Source organism: Carcharhinus amblyrhynchos, unplaced genomic scaffold (assembly GCF_965287045.1).
Source record: "Carcharhinus amblyrhynchos unplaced genomic scaffold, sCarAmb.v2.hapA chromosome_1291, whole genome shotgun sequence".
Lineage (NCBI taxonomy): Eukaryota > Metazoa > Chordata > Chondrichthyes > Carcharhiniformes > Carcharhinidae > Carcharhinus > Carcharhinus amblyrhynchos.
Genome location: NW_027651031.1, coordinates 1 through 27,555, shown reverse-complemented (window position 1 = coordinate 27,555; position 27,555 = coordinate 1). Strand labels below are relative to the sequence as shown.

The window sequence follows — 27,555 nt, the reverse complement described above, 5'->3', positions numbered from 1 at the left end:
GGGGGAGGGGTGGAGAGGGGGGAGGGGTGGAGCAGGGGGATGGGGATAGGGAGCGGGGGGATGGAGATGGGGAGCGGGGGAGGGGCGAGCAGTGGGGAGTGGGGAGAGGGGCGAGCAGGGAACAGGGGGAACAGGGGGAGCAGGGGGAGGGGGGAGCAGGGGGAGGGGGGAGCAGGGGGAGGGGGGAGCAGGGGGAGCGGGGAGCAGGGGGAGCGGGGAGCAGGGGGAGCAGGGGGAGGGGGAAGCTGGGGGAGCAGGGGGAGGGGGAAGCTGGGGGAGCAGGGGGAGGGGGGATCAGGATGTGGGGGGACTGGGGGGATCAGGATGTGGGGGGACTGGGAGGACCAGGGGGTGGGAGGGAGGGGAGAGGGAGATCATTGCAAATGGATCTGTAGTCAATATAGTTTGAATTCTAAATGCAACATTCCCTCTCCCAGCCGCTGTGGGTGTTTGCAGAGTGGATCTGAGCTGAGTGTATCTCTCAGATCTGGCATATACTGAGCAAAATGTTGTATTGAAGAGATTAACAGTGCAGCCCCCAAGCTGGGAGCCTCTGCAATGGGCTGAGTGGACACACATTTACCCAGGCTGGGAGCCTCTGCAATGGGCTGAGTGGACACACACAGACACATTTACCCAAGCTGGGAGCCTCTGCAATGGGCTGAGTGGACACACATTTACCCAGGCTGGGAGCCTCTGCAATGGGCTGAGTGGACACACAGACCAATTTACCCAGGCTGGGAGCCTCTGCAATGGGCTGAGTGGACACACACAGACACATTTACCCAAGCTGGGAGCCTCTGCAATGGGCTGAGTGGACACACACAGACACATTTACCCAGGCTGGGAGCCTCTGCAATGGGCTGAGTGGACACACACAGACACATTTACCCAGGCTGGGAGCCTCTGCAATGGGCTGAGTGGACACACACAGACACAGTTACCCAGGCTGGGAGCCTCTGCAATGGGCTGAGTGGACACACACAGACACAGTTACCCAGGCTGGGAGCCTCTGCAATGGGCTGAGTGGACACACACAGACACATTTACCCAGGCTGGGAGCCTCTGCAATGGGTTAAATGCACACAGACTTACCCAGGCTGGGTCTGATGTTGGTGATTTCAGCCATTTCCCCCCTGTTCTGATTATAAATGTGGGCAGTGTTTTTCCATGTAGCGATGCCCAGGCTGACTGCTTCTCTGGATGCTGCCTCCGCTCCGCTCCGAGCCTCTGTCCCTCACATCAGCACCGCAGCCGCTGCGAGCTCCGCCGGAGATAGCCGAGCGCCGCCTTCGGCAATCTCCGGGCCGGGGAGGGCTACTGCGCAAGCGCGTCCAGCCACCGCCCGAATGGCGGAAGGTGCCGAGCTCTCTCGGCCGCAGGGGCTCCGCCCACTCCTTCTGTGACGTCGCTCCCACCTCCTCGCCACGCCCCTTCTACTCCTGGCCCCGCCTCTTCACTCCCGCGCCCCGCCTACCGCAGTCCAACGCTGGCAACCACATAAAACCGCCCCGCCCTTCTTCTCGCCCCACCCCTCCGTCCCGGACCAACCGGTCCTTCCAATTCCCTCTGGCCCTGCCCATTCATCACCCTCGCCCCGCCCCCTTCTACCTCGCTCTCACTCTGGCCCCGCCCTTTCATCCACCAAGGCGCGCCTCTTCCACCGCACCTCACCCCACATTTCCCTCGGCCCGCCCCTTCTTCCTCTCTGGCCCCGCCCCTTGTCCCACTAACCCCCCTCTAGCCCCGCCCCTTCATCTCCTTCGCCCCGCCCCTTCATCCCTCGCCCCGCCCCGCCCTCCTCGCTCTCCATCTGGCCCAGCCCTTTCTTCCACCAACGCCCGGCCCCTCCTTCCTCACTGTGGCCCCGCCCCTTCCTCACACGCTCCGCCCTCTCCCGGCCCCGCCGCTCAAGCCTCTCTCCCTCGCCCCGCCCCTCTCTCCCTGGCTCCGCCCCTCGTCCCTCTCTTCCCCGTCCCGCCTTTTCCTTCCTCTCTCTCCTTGGCCGAACACGAAGCCGGCTTCGGGACCTCGGCTCCACCCCCCCCGGCTCCCGCCCTCCCCCATCGGCCGGAAATCGGTTCCCCTCCGCCGAGATGTTTATACGATGAGGTGAGGGAATGGAAGTCAAAGAACCCAGGGGGAAAAGGGACTGCTCATGGCACTGCATAGAGAGAATAAAAGGTGTGAGGGGCTTCGGCAGTCGGCCCCCCGCCGGAAATAGCCGAGCGCCCCTCCCGAAGAGGAGCACCAAGCTTCGGGGCTGTGCCCTCCTGCCGGAAATAGCCGAGCGCCCCGCCCGAAGCCGAGCACCAAGATACATGGCTCTGGCCCCTTCTACCGGAAAAAGCCGAGCGCCCCTCCCGAAGACGAGCGCCAAACTTCGGGATCCCCGCCACCTTCTGCCGGAAATAGCCGAGCATCCCTCCCGAAGCCGAGCGCCAAGCTTCGGGACTCAGCGCTGCCGGTGCCGGAAATAGCCGAGTGCCCCTCCCGAAGTCGGGCACCAAGCTTCGGGCGTCCGAAACGACCACCCCCCGCTGCCGGAAATAGCCGAGCGGCCCACCCTTACGCCGAATACACGAAGTCGGCTTCGGGAATTCAGCCCTTTCTTACGGAAAGAGCCGAGTGCACCCTTCGGGAATTTAAAGGGGCCATTCTCACTGACGCCCCCCCACCCCCTCATTCCCACTCCCCACCAAAAAAATCAACTGGATACCCCCCCCCATTGAGTGACCACGACATGTTCCGAATAATGTCCAAAGTCAGAGAGATATTGAAGCCCCTGAGGTGTAAATGAAAGAGAAAAAGGACCAGGTGTTGGAGGGACGGATATGAGGGGAGGTTGGGGGAGGGGGAGGTTGGGGGAGGAGGAGGAGGGTGGGCTATTTTCTGGCTGAATAGAGTCCTTTAGGAGGCCGCCTTGTCGAAGTAAAGGGTACAATAAACGTTCTGGGGTAGAGGGGATTCAGAAGGTCACAGTCGTAGGGATGTAGAAGGATCAGTTCCAACCCCTACAGTGCAGAAGGAGGCCATTCAGCCCACCAAGTCTGCACTGATGCTTCATTGTTGAATACTGCGAAGGCCTGGGGTAGACAGAGGTTTGATGTCTCTGGAACATGGGAGCAGGTGGGAAAATGGAACCCAAGTCAGCCAGGGTCATATTGAATGGCAGAGCAGGCTCGATGGGCCGAATGGTCATCCCCTGCACCTGCTTCTTGCGCTGAGGAACTAGCAGGGTTACAGATATAAAGTGGAAGCGTGAGACTTAAGCAAGACAGTGGCATGGTGGTCAGCACTGCTGCCTCACAGCGCCAGGGACCTGGGTTCAATTCCCGGCTTGGGTCACTGTCTGTGTGGAGTCTGCACGTTCTCCCTGTGTCTGCGTGGGTTTCCTCCGGGTGCTCCGGTTTCCTCCCAAACTCCAAAGATCTGCAGGTTAGGGGGACTGGCCATGCTAAATTGCCCCTTAGTGTCAAAAGATGTATAGGTTAAGTAGATTGGCCATGCTAAATTGCCCCTTAGTGTCCAAAGATGTGCAGGTTAGGGTGGATTGGCCATGCTAAATCGCACCTTAATGTCCAAAGATGTTTAGGTTAAGTGGATTGGCCACGCTAAATTGCCCCTTAGTGTCCAAAGATGTGCAGGTTAGGGGGATTGGCCATGCTAAATTGCCCCTTAGTGTCCAAAGATGTGCAGGTTAGGGTGGATTGGCCATGCTAAATTGTCCCTTAGTGTCCAAAGATGTGTAGGTTAAGTGGATTGGCCATGCTAAATTGCCCCTTAGTGTCCAAAAACGTGCCGGTTAGGTGGATTGGCCATGCTAAATTGCCTCTTAGTATCCAAAGATGTGCAGGTTAGATAGATTGGCCATGCTAAATTGCCCCTTAGTGTGCAAAGATGTGCAGATTATGTGAATTGGCCATGCTAAATTGCCCCTTAGTATCCTAAGATGTGCAGGTTATGTGGATTGGCCAGGCTAAATTGCCTCTTAGTATCCAAAAATGTGCGGGTTAGGGTGGATTGGCCATGCTAAATTGCCCCTTAGTGTCCAAAGATGTGTCGGTTAGGGGGATTGGCTATGGGGTCACCAAGATGATGGGGGGGCGGAATGAATTCTCTTCTGGAGATTCGGTGCAGGCTTGATGGGCAGAATGGCCTCTTTCTGCATTGCAGAAGAAATATAAAATATTATTGCCCATCCTTAATTGCCTTGGAACTGAGTGTCTCCCTCAGGCCATTTCAGAGTGGGGCTGTTGAGAACCAAACACATTGGTGTGTGTGTGTGTGTGTGTGGGGGGATGTGGTTTGGAGTTACATGTAGGCTAGACTGGGGACGTCTGGCAGATTTCCTTCCCTAAAGGGGACATTAGTGTGAACCAGATGGGGTTTTTTTTTAACGACAATGGTCATCATTAATTCTAGTTTTTACTGAAGCCCAATTTCACCATCGGCTGTGGTGGGATTCGAATTCGGGTGCCCCAGAGCGTTACCCTGAGTGATATTTCCACTGCGTCATCATCTGCCTCTTCAGATAGGAAGAAAGAGGGACCAATAATTGGAGGACACGCAGTTACAGTAAGTGGCAAAAAGACATATCAGGGAGTGAATATTTAACAGACAGAATGGTGCATCTATATGCGAGGAGACCGAAAATAGCAGAGACTATTTCTTTGGGCGAATGTAGCTATTACTAGGGGGACCAACTGTAAGGTTCATGGCGGGAGATATAGGAGGAATGTCCAAGGTAGATTCTTTACTCAGAGAGTGGTTGGGGTGTGGAATACACTGCCTGCTGTGATAGTGGAGTCGGACACTTTAGGAACTTTCAAGCGGTTATTGGATAGGCACATGGAGCACTCCAGAATGAGAGGGAGTGGGATAGCTTGATCTTGGGTTTGACCATAGCTTGGCACAACATTGAGGGTCGAAGGGCCTGTACTGTGCTGTACTGTTCTATGTTTCTACATTAGCACGCACTGGAAGTGTAAGGGCAGCAAAAGTTCCCTGGGACTTGAAATAAATACTTATGCAGGCTGAGAGTTAGAAGCATCTGGTCTCTGAGGCCAGGACAAGACTTGACTACCTAATCCAGGCTGACACTACAGTGCAGCACTGAGGATGTGCGGCGTGGGGTGAGCTGCTCTCCTTCACACCACACGCTAAATCACACATCAACACCAGGATCAGTCTGCCTGATCCGGGGCGATCCGCTGATGTTATCTGTAAACGAGCGGACGCAACTGATTATCTTGTCATTGGTCTCAGTACAGTGTCAGCCTGGGCTCGGTGGCCACTTTACCTCCTGGGTCCAAAGGGCATGAGTTTGTGTCCCTCTGCAGACGTTCACTCCCCCAATCTGTGGGGGTTTCCCCTGGGTGCTTCAGTTTCCTCCCAAAGATGTGCTGGTTAGGGTGCATTGGCTATGCTAAATTCTCCCTCAGTGTACCCGAACAGGCACTGGAGTGTGATGCCTGAGGGACTTACACAGTAACTTCATTCCAGTGTGAATGTAAGCCTACTTGGGAACAAAAACAGGGCACAAAGACACAAACTCAATTTACATGAATAATGATTGGGAGATGAGGGAGCGCCGCACTGTGGGAGGGTCGGTGCTGAGGGTACAGCACTGTGGAAGGGTCAGTGCTGACGGTATGGCACTGTGGGAGGGTCGGTGCCTAGGGTACCGCACTGTGGGAGGGTCAGTGCTGGGGGTACAGCACTGTTATGAGTATATATATTGAAGGTATATAGTGATATATGTTGCTGGGGATTTGACACTGGGGGGAGCAGCTGAGCCTGGGACCGGGAACCTTTGTTCGTGTCGCGGTTGCGCGCACGGAGGTTCTTACCGGCCGGACCGGAAGTGGAGCGGGGGAACCCCTTGAGGGCGACGGACTCCGGAGCCCGGTTGCTGCGGAAACGGGCGGGAGAGACCCGGGGAGCAGGTAGGGAAACCCCGGAGCCCCCTCAACACCGACCCTCCCCACAGTGCGGCGCTCCCTCAGCACCGACCCTCCCACAGTGCGGCGCTCCCTCAGCACCGACCCTCCCACAGTGCGGCGCTCCCTCAGCACCGACCCTCCCACAGTGCGGCACTCCCTCAGCACCGACCCTCCCCACAGTGCGGCGCTCCCTCAGCACCGACCCTCCCACAGTGCGGCGCTCCCTCGGCACCGACCCTCCCACAGTGCGGCGCTCCCTCAGCACCGACCCTCCCCACAGTGCGGCGCTCCCTCAGCACCGACCCTCCCCACAGTGCGGCGCTCCCTCAGCACCGACCCTCCCACAGTGCGGCGCTCCCTCGGCACCGACCCTCCCACAGTGCGGCGCTCCCTCAGCACCGACCCTCCCCACAGTGCGGCGCTCCCTCGGCACCGACCCTCCCACAGTGCGGCGCTCCCTCGGCACCGACCCTCCCACAGTGCGGCGCTCCCTCAGCACCGACCCTCCCCACAGTGCGGCGCTCCCTCAGCACCGACCCTCCCCACAGTGCGGCGCTCCCTGGGCACCGACCCTCCCCACAGTGCAGCACTCCCTGGGCACCGACCCTCCCCACAGTGCGGCGCTCCCTGGGCACCGACCCTCCCCACAGTGCGGCGCTCCCTCGGCACCGACCCTCCCCACAGTGCGGCGCTCCCTGGGCACCGACCCTCCCCACAGTGCGGCGCTCCCTGGGCACCGACCCTCCCACAGTGCGGCGCTCCCTGGGCACCGACCCCTCCCCCCCCCCCATCCAGGCGGTGCGGGATTCCCTGGGCGCTGACCCCCCTGCCCCCCTAGCTCGATCTTATCCATGGGAATGTGTTTCCTGTTTGACAGCGTGACGGCCGGGCCAGCACGGGACCATGTTGCCGGTTCAGAAGAGGAAGGCGCCACCGTTGTCACCGGACTCCCCGCCGAGTGCCAAGAGCGCCCGCGCGGCAGCGACGGAGACTCGGAGCCGGGCCACCGAGCGCGGGAAAGGTGTCTGGAGGAAACCCCCTGCGTCTCCGACGCCCGACCCGGGCAGCCCTCACGACTCCGCCACGTGCAACGTCCGACCCGAAGCGACGGCCCCAGCAGATGAGCGTGGGACCCAGGCCAGTGGGGCGGATCAGGAGGAGGAGGAGGTTCGGGAACAGCCGGGGACTGACAGGATGGCCGGGGGAAACAGCAGCCCATCAGATACGACGAGGCAAGCAAGTTGTGCTGAAGCCACACTGCCGGACGTTGTGGGAGTGCAGGACGAGACGAGAGACAGCCAGTTGGCAGGTGAGGGGCACACAGAAAAGTTTGCATCTCTGTAGCACCGTTCTTCACTGCTGCACATCCCACGTTGCTTATATTTGATTTATTATTGTCACGTGGCAGTAGATTTTTCTAAACTTTTACAGATGCCCCATAGAAAGCATTCTTTCTGGTTGTATCACAGCTCGGTCTGGGCTCCTGCTCTGCCCAAGGCCACAAGGAACTACAAAGGGTGGTGAATGTAGCCAAATCCATCACACAAACCAGCCTCCCATCCATTGACTCTGTCTACACTTCCCACTGCCTCGGGAAAAGCAGCCAACATAATCAAGGACCCCCCCACACGCCCCGGACATTCTCTCTTCCACCTTCTTCCATCGGGAAAAAGATACAAAAGTCTGAGGTCCCGTACCGACCGACTCAAGAACAGCTTCTTCCCTGCTGCTGTCAGACTTTTGAATGGACCTACCTCACATTAAGTTGATCTTTTTCTACACCCTCGCTATGACTGTAACACGACATTCTGTACCCTCTCCTTTCCTTCTCTCCTTTGTCCTCTATGAACGTTATGCTTGTACAATGCAAGAAACAATACTTTTCACTGTATGCTAATACATTTGATTTGTTATTGTCACACGTATTAACACATAGTGAAAAGTATTGTTTCTTGTGCACTATACAGATACAGCATACTGTTCATAGAGAAGGAAAGGAGAGGGTGCAGAATGTAGTGTTACAGTCACAGTGAGGGTGTTGAAAAAGATCAACTTAATGTGAGGTAGGTCCATTCAAAAGTCTGACAGCAGCAGGAAAGAAGCTGTTCTTGAGTCGGTCGGTACGGGACCTCAGACTTTTGTATCTTTTTCCCGATGGAAGAAGGTGGAAGAGAGAATGTCCGGGGTGTGTGGGGGGGGGTCCTTGATTATGCCGGCTGCTTTTCCCGAGGCAGTGGGAAGTGGGGACAGAGTCAGTGGATGGGAGGCTGGTTTGTGTGATGGATTGGACTACATTCACCCCCCTTTTGTAGTTCCTTGTGGTCTTGGGCAGAGCAGGAGCTGTTCTTGAGTGGGTTGCTGTGTAATCTCAGGCTTTTGTATCTTTTTCCCGACGGAAGAAGGTGGAAGAGAGAATGTCTGGGATGAATGTTTTAAATTGCGTTCCAGCCACTGATGTGGGAGAAATCTGCCACACAGCTCAGCACTCTCTCATGGACACAGCATTGACAAAGTGAGCAGACAAACTCCAGCAGAGTACTGCTGACTATGCAAGTGCAATATAAATATTGAGAGTTGTGGAAATGTTCAGCAGTTCTGGCAGTTTGTGTGGACAGAGTCACAGAGTTTAACTTCCAGCTTTTGAGCTTTCATCACTATCCGTTTTAGCGATGTTGTTTGTTGGCTAATTAATTGGCCCAGACACGGGGGAGAACTGTCCTATCTTTGCCCACCCCTTTGTACCCATGAGTTCTGTCACATCCATCCGATTGCACGGAGAGAGCCTTGGCTTAACTGTCCATTTCAAAGATGGGTACCTCAGATATCGTGGGACTCCCTCGGCGCCGATCCTCCCACGGTGCGGCGCTCCCTCGGCGCCGATCCTCCCACGGCGCGGCGCTCCCTCGGCGCCGATCCTCCCACGGCGCGGCGCTCCCTCGGCGCCGATCCTCCCACGGCGCGGCGCTCCCTCGGCGCCGATCCTCCCACGGCGCGGCGCTCCCTCGGCGCCGATCCTCCCACGGCGCGGCGCTCCCTCGGCGCCGATCCTCCCACGGCGCGGCGCTCCCTCGGCGCCGATCCTCCCACGGCGCGGCGCTCCCTCGGCGCCGATCCTCCCACGGCGCGGCGCTCCCTCGGCGCCGATCCTCCCACGGCGCGGCGCTCCCTCGGCGCCGATCCTCCCACGGCGCGGCGCTCCCTCGGCGCCGATCCTCCCACGGCGCGGCGCTCCCTCGGCGCCGATCCTCCCACGGCGCGGCGCTCCCTCGGCGCCGATCCTCCCACGGTGCGGCGCTCCCTCGGCGCCGATCTTTTTCAGCTCAGCGTTGCAAATATCCTCTGAGGCCCTCGGTTAACTCTGACCCAGCGGGGAAGTGTGTGGAGCGCGGGTCAGAGTGGATCAGGTTATGCTGCGATGCCTCCCAGGTCAATTAGTTTAGTTACCACCCACCCATGATGAGTAGCACTTGGGGGAGATTCTTTTATTTATTAGTCACAGTGGGCTTACGTTAACACTGCAGTGAAGTTACTGTGAAAATCCCCTAGTTGCCACACTCTGGCGCCTGTTTGGGTAACACTGAGAGAGAATTTAGCATGGCCAACGCACCCTAACCTGCACGTTTTTCGGACTGTGGGAGGAAACTGGAGGAAACCCACGCAGACACGGGGAGAACGTGCAGATTCCACACAGACAGTGACCCGAGCCGGTAATCGAACCCGCGTCCCTGGTGCTTTGAGGCGCCAGTGCTAACCACCGTGCCACCCATAAGATTTAAAAGGGCACCTGCAGTTTATTCTGAGCGTGTTTAAAAACAGGGGTAACTGGATGGTATGTTTGGGAGTTTGTATTGAGTGTTTGCTGTGGATGGATTGTAACTGGCTCTGTGCTGTTTGACCAGGGGAGCCGTCGTCTGCCGGCCAGGCCTTGGAAGCCCCTCTGGCAGTTTCCAGCACCTTGGGGGCCAGCTCATCTCCAGGACCCAGTGAAGAGCGCAGCAACTCTGCAGGGTCAGAGGTCCCCACCCGGCCAGACGGACCCCTCCCCACTCCTGAGGGGAGGCCCGAGGGGCACAAAGGAACGGCCAGTGACGACGAGATGGACGAAGGAGATCGTAACCTGGTCATCACCATTGGTACGTCGCATGAGAGAGAGGGGCGTGTGCCGTCACAGGCAGCGGCTTTAGTTGGTAAGGCCCCTTGGAGGCATCTTACACCAGTGATAGTGTCAAACTCTGACCCCCTGTGCCAGCAAACACATTCGGATGGATAAATAAACTGGTTTTGAAGGACTTCTTAAAGGAGATTTCAGCAGGGGTCCAAGACTGCTGGAGGCAGGGCTGTCAGTAAGGGGAATGACTGAAACTGGGGGTTGGGGGTGATATACGACAGGCCAGACTGCAGTTACAACCTGTTCCCTGTGCTTCTATTAATCCTATTCATAGAATCATAGAATCTCTACAGTGCAGAAGGAGGCCGTTCGGACCATTGAGTCTACACCGACCACAATCCCACCCAGGCCCGATCCCCCATAACGCTACGCATTTACCCCAGCTAGTCTCCCTGACGTTTAAGGGCAATTTAGCATGGTCAGCCCCCCTAACCTGCACATCTTTGGACTGTTTGTGGGCTGCGGGTGTTGCTGGATGAAGTCCACTTCTTGTTGCCCGTTCCTGTTTGCCCTTTGAACTGAGTGTCTCGCTTGGGTCCTTTTTGTGTGTGGGTGTGTGTGCGGGGGGAGGGGTGGCAGCTGTTAAGACTTGACCATGTTGCTGTCTTTATGCGCACATGTACGTACGTCTATTTATTCTGGAGTCACGAGTTGGCCAGACCAGGTAAAGACGGCAGATTTCCTTCCCTAAAGGGAACATTAGTTTACAGTTTTTAAAGTTTATTTGATTTATCGTTGCAAGTAGGCTAACGTTAACAGTGAAGCTACTGTTAAAATTGTTAGTAAACCGTTTTTTTAATGACAATCAGTGACAGTTATCATGGTCGCCGTTACAGCGATGAGCTCTGTGCTAGATTTTATAAATGGAATTTAAATTCCACCAGTTACCTGGGGATGGATTTAAACCTGTGAAACTCATTCCCTCCCCTGTCCCCCCCATTAACCTGGGGTCCCCAGATTACTTGTCCAGAGACAAAACCATCCACTAAACCACCATCTCCCCAAGATAGAATCATACAGCGCAGAAGAGGCCCTTCGGCCCATCAAGTCTGCACCGACAAGCGAGAAACACCTGACCTTTCACCTAATCCCATTTATCAGCACGTGGCCCATAGCCCTGAATGTTATGGTGTGCCAAGTGCTCATCCAAGAACTTTTTAATCTTAGAATCATAGAATCTACAGTGCAGAAGGAAGCCATTCAGCCTATTGAATCTGCACCGACCACAATCCCACCCAACCCCTATCCTCATCACCCCATGCATTTAAAGTTAAGATTTATTTATTAGTCACAAGTAAGGCTTGCATTAACACTGCAATGAAGTTACTGTGAAAATTCTCTAGTCGCTGCACTCCGGCGCCTGTTCAGGTTACACTGAGGGAGAATTTAGCACGGCCGACGCACCCTAACCAGCACGTCTTTCAGAATGTGGGAGGAAACCGGAGCACCCGGAGGAAACCCACGCAGACACGGGGAGAACGTGCAGACTCCGCACAGACAGTGACCCAAGCCGGGAATCAAAGCCAGGTCTCTGGTGCTGACGCTAAGGTGCAATTTAGCGTGGCCAATCCACCCAGCCTGCACATCTTTGAACCACGGGAGGAATCCTCTTGCTCACACCCTGGTCAAAATGCTGACCAGCTCCCTTTTCAGTTTATTAGCGCAGTGTTCCCCTTCCCTGTTTTCTCTCCCCACCTTCGTGTCCCTGAGCAGTGTGTTCTCAGTTGTGCTCCCTGAAACATTCGATTTACTAGGATGCTACAGGGACTTGATGGATTGAGTTATAAGGAGAGGCTGGATAGACTGGGACTTTTTCCTCTGGAGCGTAAGAGGCTGAGGGGTGATCTTATAGAGGTCTATAAAATAATGAGGGGCACAGATCAGCTAGATAGTCAATATCTTTTCCCAAAGGTAGGGAAGTCTAAAACTAAGGGCATAGGTTTAAGGTGAGAGGGGAGAGATACAGAACGGTCCAGAGGGGCAATTTTTTCACTGAGTGGTGACTGTCTGGAACAAGCTGCCAGAGGCAGTAGTAGAGGTGGGTACAATTTTGTCTTTTAAAAAGCATTTAGACAGTTACATGGGTACGATGGGTATAGAGGGATATGAGCCAAATGCAGACAATTGGGATTAGCTTAGGGGTTTAAAAAAAGGGGCAGAATGGAGAAGTTGGGCCAAAGGGCCTGTTTCCATGCTGTAAACCTCTCCAATTCCATGAGTAAAGAAGGGATTTGGGAAGACAGGCTGCGGTAGTCAGTCAGCCTGGGATGGGGTAATGAGGCAATGCCCTGTTTCCTGCTGGGATCCTTCAGGATTGCGGAACCCGAGGCTCCTGAACTCATACTGGTTTTGTTTTCCTGCCCCCGGCGCGGTTCAGAGGAAGGAGAGAGCGCGAGCAAGAGGAAGAGGAAGAAAGCGCTGAAGCGGGAGAAGAAGGTAAAAGAGGGAAAGAGCGCGGAGGAGAGGCGGCCGGACTGTGACATCCAGCTGGACGACAGCTTTGAGCGAGCGTTGGAGGACGGAGCAAAGACCCACAACCTGACAGCCATCAATGTGCGCAACATCCTCCACGTGAGTGCCAGCTGCTATGGTCAACAACAGCCTGCATTTATATAGCATCTAACCATCCATAACATCCCCAGGGGGCTTCAATAAAGTTTATCTATTAGTGTCACAAGTAAGGCTTACATTAACACTGCAATGAAGTTACTGTGAAATTCCCCTCGTCGCCACACTCCGGCGCCTGTTCGGGTCAGTGCACCCTAACCTGCGCGTCTTTCAAATTCTGGGAGGAAACCTCCACTGACGTGAGGAGAATGTGCAAACTCTGCACAAACAGTGACTCAAGCTGGGAACCGAACCTGGGTCCCTGGCGCTGTGAATCAGCAGCGCTCAACACTGTGTGCCGTGCCGCCCCAGTGTTAAGAATATAAGAACCAGGAGCAGGAGTGGGCCATCTGGCCCCTCAAGCCTGCTCCCCCATTCAATAAGATCATGGCTGATCTTTTCATGGACTCAGCTCCACTTACCCGCCCGTTCCCCTTAATTTTACTGTTCAAAAATCTATCTATCATTGCCTTAAAAACATTCAATGAGGGAGCCTCAACTGGGCAGGGAATTCCACAGATTCACAACCCTTTGTGTGAAGAAGTTCCTCCTCAACTCAGTCCTAAATCTGCTCCCCCTTATTTTGAGGCCATGCTCCCTAGTTCTAGTTTCACCCCCCAGTGGAAACACCTTCCCTGCTTCTATCTTATCTGTTCCTTTCAGAATCTTATATGTTTCTATAAGATCTCCCCTCATTCTTCTGAATTCCAATGAGTATAGCCCCAGTCCACTCAGTCTCTCCTCATAAACCAACCCTCTCAACTCCGGAATCACCCTAGTGAATCTCCTCTGCACCCCCTCCAGTGCCAGTTAAATAAACTGCCCACGAGCCACATCAGCAGATACGAGGGGCGGGTGACCAGATGCTGATCCATAATGTTTGAAGGACTATCGTTAAGCAGGAGACAGAGACAGATGTAGGGAGGGAATTCCAGAGATTCGGACATCACCCCACCACCCACTCCCCCACCCCACACCCCCAGACAACTGAAGTCACAGCCGCTGATGGTGGAGTGATGGGAATCAAGGGATGCTCGAGAGGTCGGAATTGGAGGAGCACAGATGTTTTGGAGGCTTGTAGGGGCTGGAGGAGGTTAGAGATAGGGAGGGAGTGTAGGGAGCTGGAGGAAGGTACAGAGATAGGAGGGTGTGTAGGGACTGGAGGGGGTTACAGAGATAGGGAGGGGGTGTAGGGGGTTACAGAGATAGGGAGGGGGTGTCGGGGGTTACAGGGATAGGGAGGGGGTGTCGGGGGTTACAGGGATAGGGAGGGGGTGTCGGGGGTTACAGGGATAGGGAGGGGGTGTCGGGGGTTACAGGGATAGGGAGGGGGTGTCGGGGGTTACAGGGATAGGGAGGGGGTGTCGGGGGTTACAGGGATAGGGAGGGGGTGTCGGGGGTTACAGGGATAGGGAGGGGGTGTCGGGGGTTACAGGGATAGGGAGGGGGTGTCGGGGGTTACAGGGATAGGGAGGGGGTGTCGGGGGTTACAGGGATAGGGAGGGGGTTACAGGGATAGGGAGGGGGTTACAGGGATAGGGAGGGGGTTACAGGGATAGGGAGGGGGCTACAGGGATAGGGAGGGGGCTACAGGGATAGGGAGGGGGCTACAGGGATAGGGAGGGGGCTACAGGGATAGGGAGGGGGCTACAGGGATAGGGAGGGGGCTACAGGGATAGGGAGGGGGCTACAGGGATAGGGAGGGGGCTACAGGGATAGGGAGGGGGCTACAGGGATAGGGAGGGGGCTGGAGGGGGTTACAGGGATAGGGAAAATTTACACCTTGTTCAGTGGGATGATGGGGAGGCTTGTGTCCATCCAGCCAGTATGGGTGGAGATGTGATGAAGGGAGGAGGGATATTCCTGCCCCCAGTCAGTTGCTGATGTGACCTTTCTCATCTTTCCCTGCAGGAGGTGATCACGAATGAACATGTAGTGGCCATGATGAAAGCAGCCATCTTCGACACGGAGCAGCCGCACCTGTTTGTGAGTGTCTGTGTCTGCGCCCGCGCCACCCCATCTCCCTCTCAGCCTCTCTCATCTGCGTGTCCTGAGTGCAGGCTGAGCAGGCTCCAGCAGCAGGCAGATCACAATCTCTGGGGGAACTTTTAGAAAATCTACTTGGGGGGGCGGGGGGCGGTTACAAACAGTGATTTTAAACTGACATTCCCACAGTGAGACTGCTACCTGCTGGAGCAGTGTTAATGTCAGGTGAGATAGCTCATAAGAACATAAGAAATAGGAGCAGGAGTAGGCCTTCGAGCCTGCCCCGCCATTCAATAAGATCATGGCTGATCTGAAGTGGATCAGTTCCACTTTGCCACCTGCTCCCCATAACCCTTACCGATCAGAAATCTGTCTACCCATGACGTAAACATATTCAACGAAAAGCTCGGTGTGTCACTGAGTCTGGGATCTGAGCTTACTTTACTGCGTGGTTTTAACCTCACATCCCTCTTTCAGGAACCCAAGATGACCCGTTCAAAACTGAAGGAGGTTGTTGAGAAAGGAGTGGTGAGTTATTTGTGTCTGTTGCTGGTGTTTTTTTCCCGTGGGCTTTCTCCCTCTGCCATCCTCTCCCATCCCACCCACTCAACATCGCTGAGTGCGTGTTCGGAGCGAATGATTCATCGGAGGGTGCCTTTCGGAGTCCAACTGGGGCAGGGGGAGGGAGGGATTTTGGGGCAGAGACAAATAACCGCTGATGGTGGTGACGCAGGTTAACAGGCTTTAAAAAAAAGCATTCATTTGATTTCATTTATTATTGTCACGTTTTGGGATACAGTGAAAAGTATTGTTTTTTTACGTGCTATACAGACAAAGCATACCGTTGATAGAGAAGGAAAGGAGAGGGTGCAGAATATAGTGCTACAGTCACAGCGAAGGTGTAGAGAAAGATCAACTTAATGCGAGGTAGGTCCATTCAAAATGACAGCAGCAGGGAAGAGGCTGTTCTTGAGTTGATTGGTACGTGACCTCAGACTTTTGTATCTTTTTCCCGATGGAAGAAGGTGGAAGAGAGAATGTCCGGGGTGTGGGATTCCTTAATTATGCCGGTTGCTTTTCCCGAGGCAGTGGGAAGTGTAGACAGAGTCAATGGATGGGAGGCTGGTTTGTGTGATGGATTGGGCTACATTCATGACCCTTTTGTAGTTCCTTGCGGTCTTGGGCAGAGCAGGAGCCCAGACCAAGCTGTGATACAACCAGAAAGAATGCTTTCTGTGGTGCGTCTGTACAAGTTGGCGAGAGTGGTAGCTGACATGTCAAGTTTCCTTAGTCTTCTGAGAAAGTGGAGGCGTTGGTAGGGCTTTGTTAACTATAGTGTCAGCATGGGGTGGGGGCGGACCAGGACAGGTTGTTGGTGATCTGGACACCGAAAAACCCGAAGTTCTCGATCCTTTCTACTTTGTCCCCATTGATATAGACAGGGGCATGTTCTCCTTTACACTTCCTGACGTCGACGACAATCTCCTTCATTTTGTTGACATTGAGGGAGAGATTATTGTCGCTGCACCGGTTCACTCGATTCTCGATCTCATTCCTGTACTCTGTCTCATCATTGTTTGAGATCTGACCCACTACAGTCGTGTCGTCAGCAAACTGGAAAATCGAATTGGAGGGGAATTTGGCCGCACAGTCATGGGTGTATACGGTGTATAGTAGGAGGCTGAGAATACAGGCTTGTGGGGCACCGGTGTTGAGGATGATTGTGGGGGAGGTGTTGTTGCCTATCCTTCCTGATTTTGGTCTGTGGATTAGGAAGTTGAGGATCCAGTCGCAGAGGGAGGTGTCGAGGCCCAGGTCACAGCTACTGGGGCATTTGTATCGATATGGGTAGGATTGGAAAGCAGAGAAGTTGTCGATCGAACCCTGATTAGCCCACTTGGAGTGCTGCGCATGGTTTCTGGTTCCCCAGCTATAACATGGATGTAGAAATGCTGGAAAGAGAATGACAGGAGTGATACTACAGCTGGACAGGTTGTTACCAGTCACTGGTCCAACTGGGGAACAGTTCTCTTGGACAGGTGACCCTGAGGGGCGGCACAGTGGTTAGCACTGCTGCCTCACAGCGCCAGTGACCTGGGTTCAATTCCTGGCTTGGGTCACAGTCTGTGTGGAGTGTGCACATTCTCCCCGTGTCTGTGTGGGTTTTCTCCGGGTGCTCTGGTTTCCTCTCACAGTCCAAAGATGCGCAGGTTAGGGTGGATTGGCCATGCTAAATTAACCTTTAGTGTCCAAAGATGTTTAAATTCGGGGGATTCACGAGGTAGATATGTTGGGTTATGGGGAATAAATGCTCTTTTGGAGAGTCAGTGTTCTCCCCTGTGTCTGGGTTTCCTGCGAGTGCTCCTGTTTCCACTGAAAGATGTGCAGGTTAGGGTGGATTGGCCATGCTAAATTGCCCCTTAGTGTCCAAAGATGTGCAGGTTAGGGTGGATTGGCCATGTTAAATTGCCCCTTAGTGTCCAAAGATGTGCAGGTTAGGGTGGATTGGCCATGTTAAATTGCCCCTTAGTGTCCAAAGATGTGCAGGTTAGGTGGATTGGCCATGCTAAATTGCCCCTTAGTGTCCAAAGATGTGCAGGTTAGGTGGATGGTTTGTGTACATCTACAAGGGCCAAACATACTCCATGTCAGGATGCCCGTGTTGGGAAATGGGAAATCGCTCCTATTGGATAACCATTGACTCTGGCGGGAAGTGGAAGCAGGTGTCCCCGAGTCGGCTGGTCAGTAAACTGGACGCAGACTCGAAGGGGCGCTTGTTTGGTGGGGTGGGGGGTGCCTGGGGCAGATGTGTGGAGTTGGACAAAGTGGGATGAGGAGTGGGGTTACAAATGGGGTCTAAATATTCAATTAGCCTCTGTCACTGATTGGTGTTTCATCCTTCTGCAGTTCCCACCACCGTGGAATATCTCACCGATTAAAAGCAAGGAATCAAAGGTTGGTGTGATTTAATGTGATTAGTTCAGATTGGTGACGGGATTCAGGGGAGGCATTGGCCAGTTGCCTACCCGGTATCCAATCACTTCAACAGAGAGCCAAGGGATCAGAGAAACCTCAATCACCCTACAAGGGAACTGGACCGAGTGTCAGGGAGGGAGCGGGATTGCGTGTTAGGGAGCGAGGGAGGCAGGGATCGTGCGTCGGCGAGGGATCGCGCGTCAGCCAGTAAGTGGGTTCTCGGGCTGGGAGGGGTGGTGTTACTGAGCGGGGGGAGGGAATGGCTGAGCTGGCGGGGCGGGTGGGGGGGGGGTGGTGTCACCGAGCTGGGTTGGGGATTGTTACCAAGTGGGGGGCCATTATTGAGCGGGGATCAAATGGGGGGGGGTGTGTGTGTGTGTTGCGGAGTGAAGATTGTGTTACTGAGTCTTACTGAGTGAAGATTGTGTTGCTTCAGCCTCCCCAGTTTATCGACATCCCTCTGGAGGAGGAGGATTCATCCGATGAAGAGTACAGGCCTGAGGAGGAGGAAGAGGATGAGACAGCGGAAGAGGTAGTCACTCCGTTTGCTCCTGATGTGTTGCAGTGGAGGGGGTGGGGGGCTCTGATGGCCGTTCGACCCCAGTCTGGTAGGTGGGCTTTTCCAAGGCTATCGATGTGGGGTATGTTTGCCGGTAGCTCCCCCCTCCAACCCCGCAGCAGGGATGTATGTCTGAGCGACTGGCTGCTCTTCGCTCTGTCCCAGAACCCTGGCAGGTTGGAACAGACTGAACTCGCAGAGAAAAGCTGTTTCTTGTGCTCGGTGAGTGGGATGTGAGTTACCCGGAGCTGTGAGGTGCCGTTAGCTCCATATATCCTGCTGGCTCACAGTGAACCAGACTGGACAGAGAAATAGGAGCAGGAGGAGGCCATTTGGCCCCTTGAGCCTATCCCGCCTGCCATTCGAGTAGATCACGGCTGACTTGTTCTGAATTCCACTCCCAACGTCCCAGGTAACCTTCGATTCTGACGCCTAATCCACTCCCCTACCTTAAAAAATATTCAATGACCTCTGCCTCCCCCACCGTCTCTACCCCCATCTGTGGCAGAGCGTTCCAACATCACACAGCCCACAGAGAGAGATGTGTGTGGTGAACTCACAGTGGGACGGAGAGGAGGTTTAACATCAGCCAGAGTTCCTGTGGCTGATGGCTATCCAGTTCACAACTGGATAGGGGGGCAATTAAAATCTAGCTCAACAATGATAGACCTTTGCCCTTCCTTCCCCTCCTTCCCAAGGCCATAAGACCATAGGAGCAGAATGAGGCCACTCGGCCCATCGAGTCTGCTCTGCTATTCAATCATGGCTGATACTTTTATTATCCCCGTTCTCCTGCCTTTTCCCTATAACTCCTGATCCCCTGATTAGTCAAGAACCTATCTATCTCTGTCTTAAAGACACTCAGTGACCCGGCCTCCTCTGTGACAAAGAGTTCCACAGATTCCCCACTCTCTGGCTGAAGAAATTCCTCCTCATCTCTGTTTTAAAGGATCGTCCCTTTAGCCTGAGGTTGTGCCTCTGGTTCTAGTTTTTCCTACTAGTGGAAACATCCTCTCCACGTCCACTCTATCCAGGGCTTCGCAGTATCCTGTAAGTTTCAATAAGATCCCCCCCTCATCCTTCTAAACTCCAACGAGTACAGACCCAGAGTCCTCAACCCCTTCCTCATACGACAAGCTCTTCATTCCAGGGATCATTCTTGTGAACCTCCTCTGGACCCTTTCCAAGGCCGGCACATCCTTCCTTAGATGCGGGGCCCAAAACTGCTCACAATTCTCCAAATGGGGTCTGACCAGAGCCTTATACAGTCTCAGAAGTCCATCCCTGCTCTTGTATTCTAGCCCTCTCCACATGAATGCTAACATTGCATTTGCCTTCCTAACTGCTGACTGAACCTGCACACTGACCACCGCCCCCCCCGCTACCTCCCCAGCCCCCCTGCTCCCTAGCCCCCCACTCCCTCCCTCTCTCCCTGCCTCTCTCTCTCCCTCCCTCCCTCCTTTCTACTCCCCTCGGAGCTAGATGGTCAGAACTGTATATGCGGGGTGGTATGTGAGATCCAGGGGCAGGCAGAGGCTGCTGGCTATCACTGCCACCCTCCCCTCCATGTGTCTTTGCTTTTCCCTCACATCCCTCACCTTCCTGCTATCCCATCTCGATTTGTTGCAGGGCTACATGGAGAGTGATGCTGAGAGTACTAGTTCCTCCCCTGCGGGAGGCCGCAGACCCAGATCCAGGCTGGAGGTGTCGGAGACTGAGGAGGACAGTTCCGCCGGAGCGGTGAGTGCATTCGTTTACTGTTTATTTAACACAGACACGGGTGTCTCTGAGCGACTTCTCCAGCTGCAGAACGAGGCCACTGGGCCCCTCTGTTCCGTGCTGGTGTTACTGTTCCACTGCGAGCCTCTTCCCACCCAGTATTCTCCCTCCTGTTTTTATCCATCTTCTCCCTTAACGACATCTCTGCCCTTCACCCCTGACGACTGTGCGTGCACGCACATCTGTGTGTGTCTTTTTATGTGTCAGTCTATTTATTAGTCACAAGTTGGCTTATATTAACACTGCAATGAAGCTACTGTGAAAATCCCTGAATCACTGAGGATTCCCGGTTTGGGTCACTGTGTGGAGTCTGCATGTTCTCCCCGTGTCTGCGTGGGTTTCCTCGGTGCTACGGTTTCCTCCCACAGTCCAAAAAATGTGCTGGTTAGGGTGGATTGGCCGTGCTAAATTCTCCCTCAGTGTAACCCGAACAGGAGTGTGGCAACTGGGGGATTTTCACAGTAACTTCATCGAGGTGTTGCATGGTGCATCTGTGAAAGTTGGTGAGAGTCGTAGGAGCATGGGGGAGAAAGTTCCACCCTCTGGCTCTAACGAGGATTGCTCTGAGAAAGGGCCAGCATTGACCAGATGAGCCAAATGGCCTCCCCCGAGCTGAATGAGTTGGCGATATGGGAGGAATGTGAAATACAGTTGGTTGAGGGAGGTGATGGCGGGTGTGGTGTGATATTTCAGCCTTTCTCCCTGCCTGGTGTTTTTAGCTCGCATCGGTGGCTGAGAAGGAGAAGGGGGCCAGCCTGGCAGCGAGGCACCTCAGCGTGGAATCCATCCCCATGGGACCCCCGCCGCTGCCCCCCAAAGCAAAGCACAAGGCGACCAAAGACAGCAGCTTCATGGAGAAGCTTCACGCTGTGGACGAGGAACTGGCATCAAACGAGGTCTGCATGGACTCCTACCAGGTACGTGAAGCCAGGCTGTGCTCATGGGTACAGGTATGGCTCAATAACAGGGACATTTATACGTTTACCTTTGGTCACTAAGGGACAATTTAGCATGGACAATCCACCCAAACCTACACATCTTTGGACACTAAGGGACAATTTAGCATGGCCAATCCACCCAAACCTACACATCTTTAGGCACTAGGAGGCATGATTAGTAAGTTTGCAGGTGACACCAAGATTGGTGGTATAGTGGACAGTGAAGAAAGTTATCTCCAATTGCAATGGGATCTTGATCAATTGGGCCAGTGGGCTGACAAATGGCAGATGGAGTTTAATTTAGATAAATGCGAGGTGGTGCATTTTGGTTGATTGAACCAGGGCAGGACTTACTCAGTTAATGTTAGGGCACTGGGGAGAGTTACAGAACAAAGAGATCTAGGGGTACAGATTCATAGCCCCTTGAAAGTGGAGTCACAGGTGGACAGAGTGGTGAAGAAGGCATTCGGCATGCTTGGTTTCACTGGTCAGAACATTGAATACAGGAGTTGGGACGTCTTGTCGAACTTGTACAAGACATTGGTAAGGCCACAATTTGTGTACAAATACTGTGTCCAGTTCTGGTCACCCTATTACAGAAAAGATATTATTAAACTGGAAAGAGTGCAGAAAAAATGCGACCGAACTCGATGGTTTGAGTTATAAGGAGAGGCTGGATAGACTGGGACTTTTTTCCCCCCTGGAGTATAGAAGGCTGAGGGGTGATCTTACAGAGGTCTAAAAAAATAATGAGGGGCACAGATCAGCTAGATAGTCAATATCTTTTCCCAAAGGTAGGGGAGTCTAAAACTAGAGGGCAGAGGTTTAAGGTGAGAGGGGAGAGATACAAAAGGGTCCAGAGGGGCAATGTTTTCACACAGAGGGTGGTGAGTGTCTGCTGAAACGAGCTGCCAGAGGCAGTAGTAGAGCTAGGCATGATTTTGTCTTTTAAAAAGCATTTAGACAGTTACATGGGTAAGATGGGTATAGAGGGATATGCAGGCAATTGGGACTAGCTTGGGGGTTTTTAAAAAAAAGGGGCAGCATGGGCAAGTTGGGCTGAAGGGCCTGTTTCCATGCTGTAAAATTCTATGAACAACAGGCTTAATAACATCACCAGAGGTGCTTCGTAGGAGTTTGTGACAGGCAGAAATCCCAGACCGAACCAGGTAGGGACAGGGGTGGCACGGTGGCACAGTAGTTAGTACCACTGCCTCACAGCACCAGGGACCGGGTTTGATTCCCGGCTTGGATCACTGTCTGTGTGGAGGCTGCACATTCTCCCCGTGTCTGCGTGGGTTTCCTCAGGATGCTCCGGTTTCCTCCCACAGTTCAAAGGTGTGCGGGTTATGTGGATTAGCTGTGATAAATGACCCCTTAGTGTCAGGGTAACTAGCTAGGGGAAATGCATGGGATTGTGGGGATAGGGCCTATTTGGGATTGTGGTCAGTGCTGGCCTTCTTCTGCACTGTAGGGATTCTGCGTTCGGGACAGCTGATTAAAAGTTTTGAAGTTGAAGTCATTGTTATTGAAGGAGGGGAGAGCAAGAGAGAGAGAAGTGGAGAGGTTTAGGGAGGGAATTCCAGAGCCGGCACGGCTGCCAATGTCCTCTAGTAATTGACTCTTCCATCCTGGGGAAAAAGCTTCTGATTATCCACTCTGTCCGTGCCCCTCATAATCTTGTAGATTTCTATCAGGTCTCCCCTCAACCTCCGTTGCTCCAGTGAGAACAAACCAAGTTTCTCCAACCTCTCCTCATAGCTAATACCCTCCATACCAGGGCAACATCCTGGTAAATCTTTTCTGTACCCTCTCCAAAACCTCCACATCTGGTAGTGTGGCGACCAGAATTGAACACTATATTCCCAGTGCGGCCTGACTGAGGTTCTATAAAGCTGCAACATGACTTGTCAATTTTTAAACTCAGTGCCCCAGCCGATGAAGGCAAGCATGCAGAGATGGCGGGGTAAAGGTTGGGGGAGGGATGGAAAAGGGTGGGGGAGGGGAAGGGGTTGAGGGAGGGTAGGAGAGAGGGGAAAAAAGGCAGAGGGAGGGAGGGTGAGGAAGAAAGAGGAAGGGATGGGGGAGATGGAAGGTGGGGAAGGAGTTGAGGGAGGGAGGGAAAGTGTTGAGGGAAGGAAGGGGGAGAGGGAGGGGAAAGTGCTGAGGAAGGGAGGCAGAGGGAGATGGAGGGAGGGAATGTGTTGAGGGAGGGAGAGGGGAGATGGAGGGAGGGTTGAGGAAATGGTGAGAGGTTATCATCTTCAGATAACGCTGCTGACAGCAGCCCCTTCCCTGCTTTCTCGGCAGTCCCTGGACGAGTGTTTGATCGCGTACCGCACCCGCTCAAAGTGGCCCCTTAACAACGTGTCGCTGGGGCTGCTGGAGGCTGAACTGAAGGCCCCGGATATCACGGCGGACATGTATGACCAGGCCACACAGGACGATGTACACTGGCAAAGCTGGATGAAGGCAGTGATGAACGATCTGGACTACGAGGGTGAGTCGCTGGGCTGGGGAGGGGACAGCCCCCACCCCCTCCCCAATTATCTCCCTGCCTCCTCAAGAAGGTCCCCCCCCCCCCCCCCCCAACTCATGCGCCGGGTCATCTCCCGCGACAGCTCAGTGTTTCCCACAGAGATATCACGGCTGCAATCTGCAAAGTGCGTATCTGATCACCCAACTAATGGTGTCCACTAGAGATTGAGGGAGGGGCAATCTTACCCCCCTCAAGATTCTCAGTTGTGAGTGAACCCAACGTCAGAGACATCTTATAGATAAACCCTCCTTCAGTGCATTATTGAAATGGCCCCGCGCGAGGGTCGGCACCGAGGGAGCGCCGCAGTGTGGGAGGGTCGGCGCCGAGGGAGCGCCGCAGTGTGGGAGGGTCGGCGCCGAGGGAGCGCCGCAGTGTGGGAGGGTCGGCGCCGAGGGAGCGCCGCAGTGTGGGAGGGTCGGCGCCGAGGGAGCGCCGCAGTGTGGGAGGGTCGGCGCCGAGGGAGCGCCGCAGTGTGGGAGGGTCGGCGCCGAGGGAGCGCCGCAGTGTGGGAGGGTCGGCGCCGAGGGAGCGCCGCAGTGTGGGAGGGTCGGCGCCGAGGGAGCGCCGCAGTGTGGGAGGGTCGGCGCCGAGGGAGCGCCGCAGTGTGGGAGGGTCGGCGCCGAGGGAGCGCTGCGCCATGGACCTGGGATTGTGAGGGTGAAATCGGTGGAATCCTGATTTATTTCTTTACTCTTTCCCACTATTCCCCCTCCAGACGATGAGGATGATCCAGAGTACAATTTCCTGGAAGATCTTGATGAGCCGGACATGGAGGACTTCCGGAATGACAGAGCTGTGCAGATAACCAGTGCGTAGGAGCCGACACCTCGTGTGGGGGTTTGGGGGGAGGGGGGTATTTGGAAGTAGAGGTCAATAAACTGTGGTATCGAGGGAGGGTGTCAAGGTGTGGGTGTACCGAGGGAAGGGACCAAGACAGGTAGACGGGGTGGTGAAGAAGGTGTTTGTCACGCTTGCCTTCATCAGTCAGAGTACAGGAGCTGGGACATTGTTACAGCTGTACAAGGCATTGACAAGGCCACATTTGGACATTTCTGGACTCCCTGCTTTAGGACAGATGGTATTAAAGTTAAACTTTATTTATTAGTCACGAGTGAGGCTTACATTAACACTGCAATGAAGTCACTGTGAAAATCCCCCAGTCGCCACACTCCAGTTCAGGTACACTGAGGGAGAATTTAGCACGGCTGATGCACCCTAACCAGCACGTCTTTCAGACTGTGGGAGAGAACCGGAGCACCCGGAGGAAACCCACGCAGACACGGGGGGAATGTGCAGAATCCACACAGACAGTGACCCAAGCCGGGAATCGAACCCGGGTCCCTGGCGCTGAGAGACAGCAGTGCTAACCCACTGTGTCACCGTGCTGCTGGGAATCGAACCCAGGTCCCTGGCGCTGAGAGACAGCAGTGCTAACCCACTGTGTCACCGTGCTGCTGGGAATCGAACCCGGGTCCCTGGCGCTGAGAGACAGCAGTGCTAACCCACTGTGTCACCGTGCTGCTGGGAATCGAACCCGGGTCCCTGGCGCTGTGAGACAGCAGTGCTAACCCACTGTGTCACCGTGCCCCCGGGAATCGAACCCGGGTCCCTGGCGCTGTGAGACAGCAGCGCTAACCCACTGTGTCACCGTGCTGCTGGGAATCGAACCCGGGTCCCTGGCGCTGTGAGACAGCAGTGCTAACCCACTGTGTCACCGTGCTGCTGGGAATCGAACCCGGGTCCCTGGCGCTGTGAGACAGCAGTGCTAACCCACTGTGTCACCGTGCTGCTGGGAATCGAACCCGGGTCCCTGGCGCTGTGAGACAGCAGTGCTAACCCACTGTGTCACCGTGCTGCTGGGAATCGAACCCAGGTCCCTGGCGCTGTGAGGAAGCAGTGCTAACCCACTGTGTCACCGTGCTGCTGGGAATCGAACCCGGGTCCCTGGCGCTGAGAGACAGCAGTGCTAACCCACTGTGTCACCGTGCTGCTGGGAATCGAACCCAGGTCCCTGGCGCTGTGAGGAAGCAGTGCTAACCCACTGTGTCACCGTGCTGCTGGGAATCGAACCCGGGTCCCTGGCGCTGTGAGGAAGCAGTGCTAACCCACTGTGCTGCCATGCCAGTGACCATGGGACTGGGGTGGGCACAGTAAGAAATCTCACAGCACCAGGTTAAAGTCCAACAAGTTTCTTTGAAATCACGAGCTTTTGGAGCATCGCTCCTTCATCAGGTGAGTGAAGTTCCTAAACCGGAAAGGGGGACAAAAAAATGATTTAGGAGGATGTTACTGGCACTGGGAGGGTTGAATTATAAGAAGAGACTGGATAGGCTGGGATTTCTTCCCCCTGGAATGTAGGAGGATGAGGGGTGACCTTATAGAGATTTATAAAATCATGAGGGATATAGTTCAGGTGAATATCCGGGTCTTTTCCCCAGGGTGAGGGGTATCCAAACTAGAAGGCCGAGGGTTAAGGTGAGAGGGGAAAGGATTACTTGAGGGGTAACATTTTCCATACAGAGGGTGGTGTGTGTGGGAAATGAGCTCCCAGAGGGGGTGGTAGACGCAGGGACAAGGACAACATTTAAAAGACATTTGGACTGGTACATGGATGGGAAAGGTTGAGAGGGATACAGGACCTACGCAGGCAAATGGGACCAGCTCAGATTGAGAAACGCAGCATGGAGGAGTTGGGCCGAAGGGCCTGTTGCCCTGCTGTAAATCTCTGTGATTCTGGGTCTCTGTATGAGGGTATCGAGGGAGCAGGGTCAAAGTAAGAGGGTATTGAGGGATTGGGGTTAAGATGTGAGGGTATTGAAGGAAGGGGATGGCGATTTGGGGAATTGGGACAGGGAACGGGGGAGGGGGGGGAATTCCAAGGTCCCTGTCTCCCACATTGTGTTTGCTGTGCACCGGGCAAGTATTGGAGTTCAGTTTCTTTAACAAGCGGATGAGAGAAAGGTGCTGAAAGTTAGTAAATTTGCTGCTTTTTCACACTCTCCACCTCTCTCTCTCTCTCTCTCCAGAAAAGGAGGTGAATGAGCTAATGGAGGAGTTATTTGAGACTGTAAGTTTAGACACATTCCCCCCGACTGATTTTCTTTCCTTTTCTCTTTCTCTCTTCCTCCCTCGTTTGCTCTGTGTCCCCTGCTCACGCTCCCCATGGCCCCTGCCCGCTCGTGCGCTCTCTCTCTGTGTGGTTTCCCCCTCCGCTCTCTCTTTCACTGTCTCTGTGCCACCTCCCTGTCTGCCCCCCCCCCCCACCCTTCCCCGTTCCCCCCTGCTCCCTCTCTGTCTCCCTCTCTCTGGTGTGGACTGTCTATGTTGCTGCTTTGATTGAGGGTGGGGGAACGTGGGCTGCCAGCGGTGACGTTTGGTGGTTCTGACATTCCTGGTGTGTGTCTCTGTAGTTTCAGGATGAGATGGGTGTCCCAGATGTAGAGGAGGAAGGACCAGATGAGGAAACCCAGGATCAGCCTCACAACACGTTTAACACCCCTCAGGCAATGCGGTAAGGACGGTGTGGGTGGAGGGAGAGAGGGAGGGTGCTTATCATGTTTCTCAACCTCAGTGTGCAGTGTCTGAACCCCTGCAAAATACAATGTGAAAACTTCCTACTTCCTCCCCCCTGCACCACACCATTCGTCATCTCTGGCATGCAGTTTCTGTACAGGACACTCCTTGCTCAACTCACCACTGCTCCCTGGGTAAGTCTAACCTGTGGGAAGCAAGACCTGGCTTTCACAGCCAAACCTACATCTCTCCCTGTTTTACTGTCTTTCTCCTGCTCTCTCGCACTCCCTCCCTCCCTCTCGCTCTCAGGGAGCACGAGGGGGAGGGAGGGAGGGAGGTCGGGAGCAGGAGGGAGGGACGGCGGCAGTGGGGGGGTGGGAGGGAGGGCGGGAGCGGGGGGGCGAGAAGTAGGGAGGGCAAGCAGGAGGGCGAGCGAGGTGGAGGGAGGGCAGGAGAGGGGGGTAAGTGGAGAGCATAAAAGCGGGGGGGGGAAGGTGGATTGGGCATGATAAATTGTCCCCTAATAGGTGTGCGCTTAAGGGGGG

General features: G+C 54.7%; 1 protein-coding gene across 1 annotated transcript; it reads left to right on the top strand.

Moving 5' to 3' along the window:
- Nucleotides 1-5,873: 5,873 nt before the first annotated feature.
- On the top strand, nt 5,874-27,008 carry LOC145340688 (GON-4-like protein; the record flags this gene model as incomplete). Its single annotated transcript, XM_080185151.1, has 14 exons — nt 5,874-5,948; nt 6,823-7,254; nt 9,845-10,132; nt 12,491-12,684; nt 14,632-14,706; nt 15,184-15,234; nt 17,614-17,661; nt 18,119-18,214; nt 19,871-19,981; nt 20,740-20,937; nt 23,269-23,458; nt 24,213-24,305; nt 26,524-26,564; nt 26,908-27,008. Coding segments are annotated over exons 2-14 (1,892 nt in total), but the record flags the coding sequence as incomplete, so codon positions are not given.
- Between the last annotated feature and the right edge of the window lie 547 nt (nt 27,009-27,555).